Here is a 12,263-nt window from a genome sequence, read left to right on the forward strand (position 1 = left end):
TTTATAGACGAAAAAATTGATAACTTTTAAATTATTATTTTTTCATGATAATATTTAGTATTGAAAAATGAGATATAATGATAATTTAAAAAAAAACTGAAAAATTAAAATAAATAAATTAAATTTAATAAGACTAATCATTTTTTGGTATCCTCCTAGAACTTTTAATATTCTCCTGTAATTTTTTTGTAGTCTCTTATGTTTTTTTTAGTCTCTCATCATTTTTTGCATTTCCTTATTTTTTTGGTATTACCTCATAATTTTTAGTATTTTTGCATGATTTTTTATTTTTTATTTTTTATTTCCTTATAATATTTAGTATTCCCTCATAATATTTGGTACTCCCTCATATTTTTTTAATATTCCCTTGTATTTAGTATTCCCTTATAATTTTTGATATTTTCATAATTTTTGACACTCCCTCATATTTTTAGGTATTTTTTTCATAGTTTTTGGTATGATTTTAGAATTTTTGGTATTGTTTTGAAATGAGAATTTGAAATAAGAAATATAATTTTGGAGTAAAAAAATATTTTTTCAAAATTTCAATGAGATTTTGTAGACAAAAGAATTGGTAACTTTTAAATTGTTAAATTTTCATGCTAATATCTGGTACACAAATTATATATAATAGCACTTTTAAAAATATTGAAAAATTAAATAAATACAGTAAATTTAATAAGCTCAAATATTTGATAGTTCCTCATAATTTTTTGTACTCTCATAATATTTGGTACTTCCTATTTTTTATTTTTTTGGTATTCCATAATAAATTTCGGCACTCCATTTTTTTGGTATTCCCTCACATTTTTTTTGTATCACCTCATAATATTTGGTATACCCTTAAAATTTTTGGTATAGTTTGTAGAGGATTTTGAATTTCATATTAAGAAATTTCAATGGATTTTGTAGATGGAAAAATTGACAACTTTTAAATTATTAATTTTTCATTCTAACATTTGGTAAAAAAATCATATATAATTATAGTTTTAAAAATATTGAAAAGCAAAAATAAAACAAGTTTAATAAGATGAACTAATTTTTGGTAGTACCAAAACTTACATGGGAATATAAAAAATTTTGAGCTAATAAAAAAAAAACACAAGAGAGTATAAAAAATGAAGAGGGAACACAAAAATAAAATTAAAGGGAGTACCGAAAAACATGAAGGAGTATCAAATTTTATGGGGAAATATAAAAAATACTAAGTACTAAAAAAAACGTGAGTGAATATCAAAAACTCAAATAAAGGGTAAAAAACAAAAACATAAGGGTACCAAAAAATTGTGAGAAAATATATAAAAAAAGAGAAAATACCAAAATAAATAAAGAAGTACCCAAAATTACGATGAATTACCAAATATTGGTTAATCTTATAAAATTATCCTTATATATAATGTTTCTCCCCTCAAAAAAATTCCATTAAAAATTCACAATATGCAAAATAATATTTTATTAAAATTAAATATTTTGGATAATTTCGAAGATGTATAAAAGATTACGAGAATTTATCAAAAATTAAGAGAAGATACAAAAAAGGAGGGAGTAAAAAAATATGAGGCGTGTATAAGGGAATATAAAAGAGAAAAAAATATAAAAAAATTTGAAAAAGGTAAATGAGAGAATAAAAAACATGAAAAAGTGCCAAAAAATTATGAAAAACATACAAAAATTCTGAAGTTAAATAAAAAAAGAAAAGAGAAAATACCATAAGTCCTATAAACAGTGGTTTACTTATTTATTTTTCTCTTTTTTTAAATGGCTCAGATCTAAATATTTTAAATGTAATGGCTATTTTTATTTTACGAAACGTGCCGCAAATTTCACTTCCTGAAAATGTTACTGCAATATTGTTTATTTTTGGTCATATACTGAAATGTTGTTGTTATGATATCATTTATATCAACAAAATATTAAATTTGAACAATTCCAAATCAGAAAGATTGAATTCAACCGAGACGACAAAATAATAGCGGTGGCTCGTCGGCTCTCTAGCTACAGATCTCTGTGTGGCCTACTCACTCATGTCTAAAATTCAAGCCTCTTTATTTAAACTCCCTTGTCCTTGTCCAGATTAAAAGCAAAGTAAAGGGCAGAAGAAAAAGCAATGGCAATGGCAGTGACGATGGAGGTTGGAAACGATGGTGTCGCTGTCATTTCCATCTCTAATCCTCCCTTGAATATCATCAACGCTGCAAGTATGCTTTAACTTATCACTCCTTTGATCCTTTCACTTATCTATACTATGATTCTCTCTCTCTGTTTTGATGTTTTATTCGTTTAGAAATATATTTATTTATGCTTTTTGTCAAATTTCTGATGGTACACAGTGCTAGCCGCACTGAAGGAGAAGTTCGGTGAGGCTACTAGGAGAAGAGATGTCAAAGCTATTGTTTTGATTGGTGAGCTTTGGAGTTCCTTGCTCATTTTATTGGATGCCTTTTCCTTGAAAAAAAGAAGAAATTATATTAAAACCCATACATAAGAGGATCTGGAGTTTGCATTTAAGTTACGAGACTGATTCTTTCTAATTATAGTTTTTAGTTGTTTGTTGTGAAAATGAACCATAGCATAGTGCAAGCACGGGAAAGGTGGTCATGTTAAAAAGTTGATTTTAATACTGGAGATTTTTTGCTGATTCTTTCGTTCTCATGGTAATTGAAGGCAAGGGTGGAAGGTTTTCAGGGGGTTTTGATATCAATGCTTTTCAGAATCCCAGCGGTATGAGTTCTTCATTGTTGGTTGTCACCTTTTCAATCAAGGTTGTACTTGTTTGCATGTTTTATACGTTTTCTGGAAGTACTGAAGTATGCATCAATAAATGTTGGCATGACAGGTGATACTTCGGATCGAGCAATTGAATCAATTGATCTTGTTCTCAACACTATAGAGGGTGCGTACCTGTCCTTGGCCTTTATGATTTTCTTGAACTTAATACTTCGGATTCACCAAATCCCTTGTTGACATGAAGAAGTGAAATAAGTTCAGTGCATCCAGTATCATGTCAGCTTCTGTACTAAAGAAGGCTGCAGTTCACGCTAGGGAAATACTTTCTAGTTTAAAATTATTATATCACTGGTGGTAATAGCCATATGTCAAGAATAACATATTTGATGACACTAATTCTTTCAGATATCTGATCATAATTGACTCCACTACTCCAAAACTTCCTAAAACATCTCAAGAATATGGAATACACGTATAGACCCTGCCAGGGTTTAAACAACTAACTTGATTTCATAATATCCTTGGTAATACCTAGTTTAGGGTTTAGGGACAAGACATTCTCAGGAAACAGGTTAAATTCATTATTTGTAATTGTCCAAAAATGATCTTCTGTAATCTTGAAAATGCTAATGTTGGTCTTCCATAATCTAGATTGCAAGAAGCCAGTTGTTGCAGCTATTGAAGGATTGGCTCTTGGTGGTGGCTTAGAATTGGCAATGGTTTGTATTATCTGCTGAGGAACACTGGTGATTCACTTCTATTGTAGCCACTTTGATTGTCAAATCATAGCTGAATTCTTTCATTCTATTCCAACCTCATACAGGGTTGCCATGCTCGTATTGCTGCTTCAAAAACTCAATTAGGGTTGCCAGAGTTGACACTTGGGGTGATTCCTGGACTCGGAGGTATGGCTGCTTTCTTATGTGGAACTTCAAACATAGCTTTGTTCTTCTGGTGAAATAGTGCTTTCATTGAGGTGAGGTTTACAAACATTGACTTGTTCTGTAATATGGTTGTTTTTTAAGGTACTCAAAGTCTTCCAAGGCTTGTTGGGGTATCAAAGGCTATTGAAATGATGCTGGTAAGATTGTTATGGGTAGAGCAGAGACATATCATGGTGACTGATCATCATATTAAAATATGTGGTCTTGATTCCTTAATTTTGTGTCATTAGTTTCTTTTGCTTGGTTAGAGGCATCATGCAGTCCTGTTTCTGGTTGGTGATAAAATCTTTGAACTATCATTCATTTCCCACTGGATTTAATTTTGCTCAATGGTTCTGATAGAATGATTATAGAACTCACTGGTGCAAGTAAGCTTTGGAAGTACAAAACCACCATCTTTTCCTTCTTAATACGAGACCCCAACCATGGTTACTTCCTTTTGACATCCATGCTTCTTTCCTGGAACTAATTTTGCATGGTTAAATGATTTATCTAGGCAATTTTTTTGTCATTAAATCTAATTCGGTTTAAACTTACTCTTAACAGTTTTCTAAGTCAATAATGTCTGAGGAAGGAAAGTTGCTTGGTCTTATTGATGAAATAGCAACCTCTGAAGAGTTAGTTAGAGTGTCTCGACTACACGCTTTGGAAATTTCTGACGGATGTAAACCATGGGTGCGTTCTCTCCACAGGACAGACAAAATCGGATCCCTGTCTGAAGCACAGGAGTTGTTAAGAACTGCTAGAGAACAAGCCAAAAGGACAGCTCCAAATATGCCTCAACACCTTGCATGCCTCGATGCCGTTGAGGAGGGCCTTCTCCATGGAGGATATAAAGGGCTTCTAAAGGTATTTTGGTTTGGAGGCCTTGCATTTACTAGACATTAAACATCATCGTTTATGCTGTTTCCTAATGCTAGTAACATCAAGCTGACTATCTCAGGAAGAACCATTTATTTCCACCACAGTATGTTATGTTCGGAGACAACTTTTATTGGATTCTAACCTTTCAATTTTCATTATTTCATCTCGTACAATCTTCTAGTTAATTTGCCTTGCAACATCTGGATTGTAATATATATACATTCTTATTGTAACAGGAGGCAGCAGTGTCCAAAGAATTAGTTCAGTCAAACACTACGAAAGCTCTTACTCATCTTTTTTTCGCCCAACGTGCTACAGCAAAGGTAACTAATGATTCCTAGAATTTGTTATCTCTTTGATTCCCTCTTGCAGTGATTTTGAGTTGAATGATGGATTGAGTTCTAAAAACTGTTCTTGATGCATTGCCATCCTTTTGCAATTAGGGAATCCATTGCTTTTATTACGAAAGTTGATTGGTTGGTAGTGAGAAATTGTAATGTTTCAGCAGTTCAAAATTTTCCATGAATTTTTGCTTCTTCAGGTGCCAAACATTACTGACGTCGGCCTCAAACCAAATCATGTCAAGAAAGTTGGTATCATTGGTGGAGGCATAATGGGCTCTGGAATTGCTACATCTCTTATCCTTAGCAGCGTAACTGTTTTCCTCAAGGAAATCAACTCTGAATATCTTCTAAAAGGAATGAAAACAGTTGAAGGTGGCTATTACATTGATACATTATGTGCTACATTTGTGAATATTATAGTTTTAAGGATATTATAATATTTGGATGTTAATCTTTACAGAAGGCCTGTTGGAGGGTTGGATTACTGACATATAGTACATTATCACACGAACCCCCCCTCCCCCCCCAAAATTTTATCATATAATTGTAGAATCATACCCAATACTTATGCTTCAATGTGTGTCAAACACAAGTATTACATGTTTTCCTTTTGGTGGCAGCAAATATCCAAAGCCTGGTAGCTAGAGGAAAAGTGACACTGGATAAGGCGAGAAAAGCCCTTTCTATGCTCGAAGGAGTTTCTGACTATTCAGAATTTAAGGAAATGGATATGGTCATAGAGGTGGGATATTTTGTCTTCAGCAGCTCAAAATCTTGGATTGCTTTTGTCTCTTTGCTAATTTGGTATATCAGAAGATAATCTCAAGTTGGCCAAACAGAATTTTCCTATATTGATCCAGCTCTTCATTTTCCAATGTATATCTGGTCAGGAAAATTGGAAGTGCTCATGACTAGCCAAATATTCATTCCCAATACTTGGACTGGAGTCCAAGGAACATAGGAATTTTCTATTCTTACTCGAGTCTATAGAAGTGTGTATGATCAATCCAATTTAGAACTAGGCGTTTGCTTTCCCAAGCAGCCATCGTTGACCAAAGCCTTCAAGCTATCAGGAAGAAGATTGTGAATAAGAAAACATAAGTGATGTCCTCTAGCATTTCCAGCAACCCAGTCCACACAGGATTTAGCTTCAGAAAAAGCATATGCAACCTGGCACCATCAATCTTTTTTGCAGGACATGATCTGTCCAGAAATTTGAGGCAGAATAAAAATGATCTAATCGAAGTTTTACCTCTGAATTTTTTGTTTATCAAATTTTACTTAGTAACTTCGGTTTTTTATGATATCAGAGGATTTAGAAAATATAAGACGCATATATGCCTAACTATCTTTACTGGCTGAAGTTGTTTACTTCATTATTTATTCCTTTTGCAGGCGGTTATTGAGGACATTCCATTGAAACAAGAAATATTTAGCGAGCTCGAGAAGGTCTGCTCTTCTCGCTGCATTTTGGCTACAAATGCATCCTCCATTGACCTTAATGTAATTGGAGAAAAGACCAAATCACAAGATCGTATCATTGGGGCTCATTTTTTTAGGTTGTTAAACTTGTTTTAGTTGTATGCTAATGTATTTTTATTACCATCATAATAATCTGACTTACGTATTACATAAAATGAATTGTTTTAACATGAATTTCTGTTAGGTTTGCCTCATCACCTCCACCGTCATCTGGTTTAGTGGAAGCATGTGCTGCTATTAACTGAAATGAATTATATTTTGTTGGACTGACACTAAAATGTTTTCGTATTATCAAAAACTTGACTACTTTGTTATCTGAATGGCTTTTTTGTATGATTCTCTGATGAACAGTCCTGCTCATATAATGCCTCTCCTGGAGATTATACGAACAGAGAAAACTTCTCCGCAAGTTATTCTTGATCTCCTAACAGTTGGGAAAATAATGAAGAAAGTTCCTATTGTGGTTCTTAATTGCACTGGCTTTGCTGTTAATCGAACATTCTTCCCCTATACGCAAATCCCACATCTTTTGGTCCATCTTGGTGTGGACTTGTTCAGAATTGACAGAGCGATCAGGAACTTCGGCTTTCCTTTAGGTCCATTCCAGTATGTTTCTTCCCATTCCCAAAGTAGTTTTTGCGACTTTTGAGTTTAATGTGTATATTGGTTCATGGATAATCTCTTTTATGAGATAGAAAATGGGTGAAATACAAGTACAAACTACATATAGGTCCAAATAGAAATGGTAATGATGATTTTGGCATAATAATAGCAACATTAACTTGTGCAAATCCAGTTGCTCCCACATGCATGGTTTATGTTACTTGTGCCATGCATAATTACTTGGGAAGCTCTATTTCAAATTAATGCATGTAGAAATGCCTTCTGAATGAATAGTGATAATTTATTGTTTTCAATTGCAATACTTGCAGGCTTCAAGACTTGGGTGGATTTAGACTAGTCAAGGCTTCTGGGAAAGAATATGAAAATGCATTCCCTGATCGAACATTCAGGTCTCCATTGACTGAACTTTTGTTGAAAAATGGACGAAATGGTAAAAAGAGTTTTTGGTTTTTCTTTCTGTTCGTGTTTTTAATAATTTTTTATTGTCTAGCATTTCGAATCATTGGTTTTTTTTTCTTGGTGTTTTAGGCAAAAGCAACGGGAAAGGATTTTATGTTCATGAAAAAGGAAGCAAGCCAAAACCTGATCCATCAGTGCTACCTATTGTTGATGAATCTAGAAAGTTTATGAATATTATGCCTGGTGGAAAGGTATTTAGCCTTTTATATTTCTTTAAGAAAAAGTTGTATGACATGAAATTTTGTACATTTTGGGGGTTCATTCCTCTGCTGGAAGCATTCTGTGTGCCAATGCGTTAAGAACAAAAAAACCACTCTATATCTTCCGTTGTTTTTCTGATTTATTTTTGTTGGGTCTCATTCAACAGCCTATATCAGTTACAGATGAAGAAATTACCGAGATGGTATTGTTTCCAACGATTAACGAGGCATGTCGTGTTTTGGATGAGGGTGTCATTGCTCGAGCATCAGACCTTGATGTTGCATCTGTACTTGGAATGAGCTTCCCATCCTACCGGTAACTACTTTGCCACCAATTTTTAGTCTCTGCAACATGAACTCAAGAATAGTCTTTAAAGTTTGGAGAATTTAATGGTTCCATTGTTAACTGCTATAGGATCTGCTATTAAGAATCAGTATTTGCTAATAGTTTGCCTGCCAAATTCAGTCACTATTTGCTATAAGAAAATGAATTTGGTTTCTTGCACTCTCTATGTTATGGTTGGTTACTTGATCTCTTATTTTCACCATGTCTTATAAAACAATCGCTTCGGTTGCAGTGGTGGTATCATGTTCTGGGCAGATACAGTTGGGTCGAAGCATATCTATTTGAGCCTCAAGAAATTGTCAGAAATGTACGGTAGCTACTTTAAACCATCGAGTTATTTGGAAGAAAGAGCCATGAAAGGCATGCCACTGGTAAGAACGAAGAACTCTTATCCTTATTTTAAAGCTTGTTTGAATGGTTCAACAATGTAATTGCTTTAATAATGCACATTAAGTTTCAACTCAATCCAATGTTTATATCATATTGATAAAAAATATGGATCGATCTGCATGATTTGCATAAATAGAGTATGGAATATAACTGTCAGATTAAATACACAAATCGTGAAGAAAAAAGTACAAAAGCATCAAATTAAATTAGTTTTATACTAATGTGATATCTACATTCCTACTCTTCTTTTTCTTTTTCAGAGTGTTGCAGTAGAAGCAAAATCATCTCTAAAATCGAACTCAAAGTTGTAGTCCGACAAAATAATGGCGATGGTTGGATGAAAAGCAGTGTAATACATATGTCTACTTATTGGACGCAAAACTTAAAAAAGGAAAAAGAAATCGGTGTTTGTCCTAGTTTCTGTTAGGATTCAGTTAATTTTTATTCAGTAAAACCCCTATTTTATTGGGATTGAATCAAAACTCCCATTTTATGGGGATTGAATAAAAACTCCCATTTTATTGGGATTCATGATTGTTAGAGGAATTATTGGTTGTCAGTCTTATCTTTAATTTGTTTTACATAGGTTACTTAATTTTAGCTTTATTATGTAAGGCTATATATATAGCTAAGAATGTTTCAATTTCTAGGCATCAAAATTTTCCCATACTTCAGTTTTTATAAGCTTTCTTTTATTTAAAGCATTTTGGTATGAAGAGGGTTGTTTTGCTTTCTTTTATTCCAAATGCTATACCAAGATATGACAATAACAATGATTCTAGTGATTTGTAGTCAAAACAGAGGGTTCTTTTGCTTGTTGAAATTTGATGGACATTAGCATTAGGTGATGCTCACGGTGGAGAATGAAATTCCTGTAGCAACAAAAGGTGTGGTTATGATAAAAGCACAAAAGAACATCAATGATCAGAAGCTAAAACACTTAAAATGAAAGAATATTTTTTTTCAAGCCTGGAATAGTTTGGTCCTAGAGATGATTCTCAGAAAAGATACAACAAATGACATATGGGATTCTAGGAAGTAGAAATATGTAGGTTTCACGTGTGTTGAGTGTGCATAAGAGAGTTTGAGGTACTTCACATGAAGATAGAAGAAAATGTGAATGAGTACAATGCTCAAAACTCTTACAATTGTTAACAAGATGAAAGCAAATGGTGAAGACAAAGGAGATGTTGAAAAGATTTTTCATGACTCTTTTAAGTTTGATAATGTTGTGTAGTCCATAAAGAAGTCTAAGGATATAAGCATGTTAATCATTGATAAGCTGCAAAGCAGTTTGCTTGTAAATGAACAATACATAAGCTTTCATGTTGAAAAACATGCTTTAGAGATTTCTCATGGAGGTCAATTTGGAAGAAAGGGTCTAGGTAATGGAAGAGGAAGATATGGAAGGAGACGAGGCAGACAAGGTCTTGACAAAGCCATCGTGGAGTATTATAATTGTCACTAGCTTTGGAATTTTCAATGATGTAAATTTAGAAGAGATTGAAGGGAAGAGAGAGAAAAGAGGTTGCTATTGAACTATTGCAGCCATGAGAAAATAAGGGGAAGAAAGAAAAGTAGAGAAGAAAAAAAAAGAAAAAGAAAATAAGAGAGTTTATATTTTGAAAATTTTGCTTAATTATCCCTCAAGCTTACAGTGCTATTTATACTATCTAAGAATATACAAAAGAAAGAGCACAATCTCGAATTGACAACCTAAAATACAAAATTTTAAATATTACAATCTTTAAATTACACCATTTCAAGTTGGAGCATATATATATCATATGGTCCTAATTTGTTAAATATATACTCAATACGAGATTTCCTAATAACTTTAATAAGAATATGCGCTAACTAATCAATAGAATTGACAACTAAAGGCAATACATTGCCTCACAAAGTGACAATCTATCTTTATGTGTTTTGTCATTTCATGGACCACCTATTTATAGTCATATGTAGTTCTACTTGATTATTATATCAACTTTATTGGGCTGGCAATTTCACATCGTGATTTCTGAAGAAGTTATTTCAACAAAATAAATTCACAAGTGATTAAGGCTATGGCTCAATGCTATGTTTCTACACTTAACCTTACCATAACATCTTGCATTTTTACTTTTCCATGATATTAGGTTCTTTCCAATGAAGACATAATATCATGAAGACATAATATCATGAAGTAGGCATTCTATATGAGGAGATCCTACCCTATCAACTTTTAAATACCCAATGACCTATGTATTTCCCTTATCTTTGTATAACAAACCATGTCCATGAAGGTATTGAAGGATGTGAATTATTGTATTTCAATGACTATTATATGCAGTGATGGTCACTAAACTAACTATAAATATGACTAAGGCAAGTGCACCTATCGAACAATAGTATAGTTATGGTGAGTAGGGAATATTGTATCCACGAGGACTAAAAGTACTAGTAATTGCCGTTTTTCTATTATTTAGCCGACAAATTGGAGTGATTGTTTTTAATCTAAATTTACTAAACTAATCTAATTAAGAACGCAACAAAAAATGACATAGGAAAATAACTGAAGATAACCAATGAGATAGACAATACCCAGGAAAGAATCCACCTAGACTTTACCTATTATTATGAATCTGAATTAAACGATTTATTCACTTGTGTCTTGATCCGTAGAAACCCCTAAATTATGTTAATATCTCTTTCGAGAGTAAGAACAACTGACTCTAGATTGATTAATTGAAATCTAACAACTGACTCTAGATTGATTAATTGAAATCTCTTTCTAATTAAAACCCATATTGTTGCATTAACTCGATCTATGGATTCCCTTCTTAGATTTAATTCTAATCCGGTAGATTTATGTCGTCCTATTTCTAGGATTGCATGCAACTCCACTCAATTATATTAGATCTACTCTTAAATAAAGACTTTTGCTCTACTGAAATAAGCACATTAAACATGAATTAATATTCTGGAATATTAAAATAAGAAATAAGCATACATAATTGATAACAAGAATCAAGTATTTATCATCTAAATCAGAAATCAAACAATAAGATTCATCATTAATTCGTCTTCCCTAGGTACCTAGGGAAGTTAGTTCATAATCCTGAATAGAAACATCTCAAAGTTAAGATAATCACAAGACATGAAGAAACTCAATAAAACTTTGAAATAAATTAAAAGGAGATATTCGATCTTGATGGAGATCCACTTCCAAGTTGATTCCGATGGTGTTCTTCGAGTGTTTTCTTTCATCTTCTCTAATTTCCCCCTTAGGTCATCTTCTAATTGGTATTTATAGACTTTAGACTACTCAGAAAGCCTAAAAATTGGGTTTTTCCGCGTATTTGGGAAATAGGGTGCGAAATTGACACGGGCTGGCACATGGGCATATAGCCAGTCCGTGTGGCTTACATGGGCATGTAGCCTGCTCGTGTGGATCTTGAAAATAGCTCTATTTGTTCAATTTTGGCTCGTTTTTCGTTCATTTAACTCTCAAATGCTCTCCTAAGTATAGAACATGAATTTAAAGGATTAGGAGCATCAAATTCACTAATTTGCATAATTAATCATCCAAAAATGCATTAAGAATGGGATTAAAATATGTTAGTTTTACAACTTATCAAATATCTCCATACTTAAGTGTTTGCTTGTCCTCAAGAAAAATCCTCAACTCTCGTTAAAATTCATATTTTTCAACTTGAAATTCCCATAAATAATGTCTCAAAATAATTCACAAATAGTCATGCATTGACAATTCAACCAAAAGAACACTGAAGTCTCAAACAATCCAAGCTAGCATTTTTAAATACGAAAACATAGGTGCCTCCCCTTATTTAAGTAGTTAGCTTTAATTCAAAATCTACAAGAATCGGCATTCTCACTAAAG

At 32.8% G+C, this 12,263-nt stretch overlaps 1 protein-coding gene across 1 annotated transcript; it reads left to right on the forward strand.

The window, feature by feature from the left end:
* Positions 1 to 1,905: 1,905 nt before the first annotated feature.
* LOC121230435 (peroxisomal fatty acid beta-oxidation multifunctional protein AIM1) lies at positions 1,906 to 8,926 on the forward strand. The gene is made up of 18 exons (XM_041115199.1): positions 1,906 to 2,198; positions 2,331 to 2,402; positions 2,665 to 2,721; positions 2,837 to 2,893; positions 3,379 to 3,446; positions 3,551 to 3,632; positions 3,753 to 3,808; positions 4,218 to 4,520; positions 4,772 to 4,858; positions 5,077 to 5,251; positions 5,500 to 5,621; positions 6,275 to 6,438; positions 6,713 to 6,967; positions 7,294 to 7,415; positions 7,514 to 7,635; positions 7,812 to 7,960; positions 8,223 to 8,361; positions 8,641 to 8,926. The coding sequence occupies exons 1-18, from the start codon at positions 2,108 to 2,110 to the stop codon at positions 8,689 to 8,691; spliced, it is 2,172 nt and encodes a 723-aa protein (XP_040971133.1). The 5' UTR covers positions 1,906 to 2,107; the 3' UTR covers positions 8,692 to 8,926.
* Positions 8,927 to 12,263: the final 3,337 nt, after the last annotated feature.

The sequence above is a fragment of the Gossypium hirsutum genome, chromosome A06 (genome assembly GCF_007990345.1).
Source record: "Gossypium hirsutum isolate 1008001.06 chromosome A06, Gossypium_hirsutum_v2.1, whole genome shotgun sequence".
Lineage (NCBI taxonomy): Eukaryota > Viridiplantae > Streptophyta > Magnoliopsida > Malvales > Malvaceae > Gossypium > Gossypium hirsutum.

Coding starts and splice junctions, on each gene's coding strand:
- LOC121230435 (XM_041115199.1), top strand. CDS start 2,108: ATGGCAATGGCAGTGACGATGGAGGTTGGAAACGATGGTGTCGCTGTC. Junction 2,403..2,664: donor CAAAGCTATTGTTTTGATTG/GTGAGCTTTGGA, acceptor TGGTAATTGAAG/GCAAGGGTGGAAGGTTTTCA. Junction 3,809..4,217: donor AGGCTATTGAAATGATGCTG/GTAAGATTGTTA, acceptor TACTCTTAACAG/TTTTCTAAGTCAATAATGTC.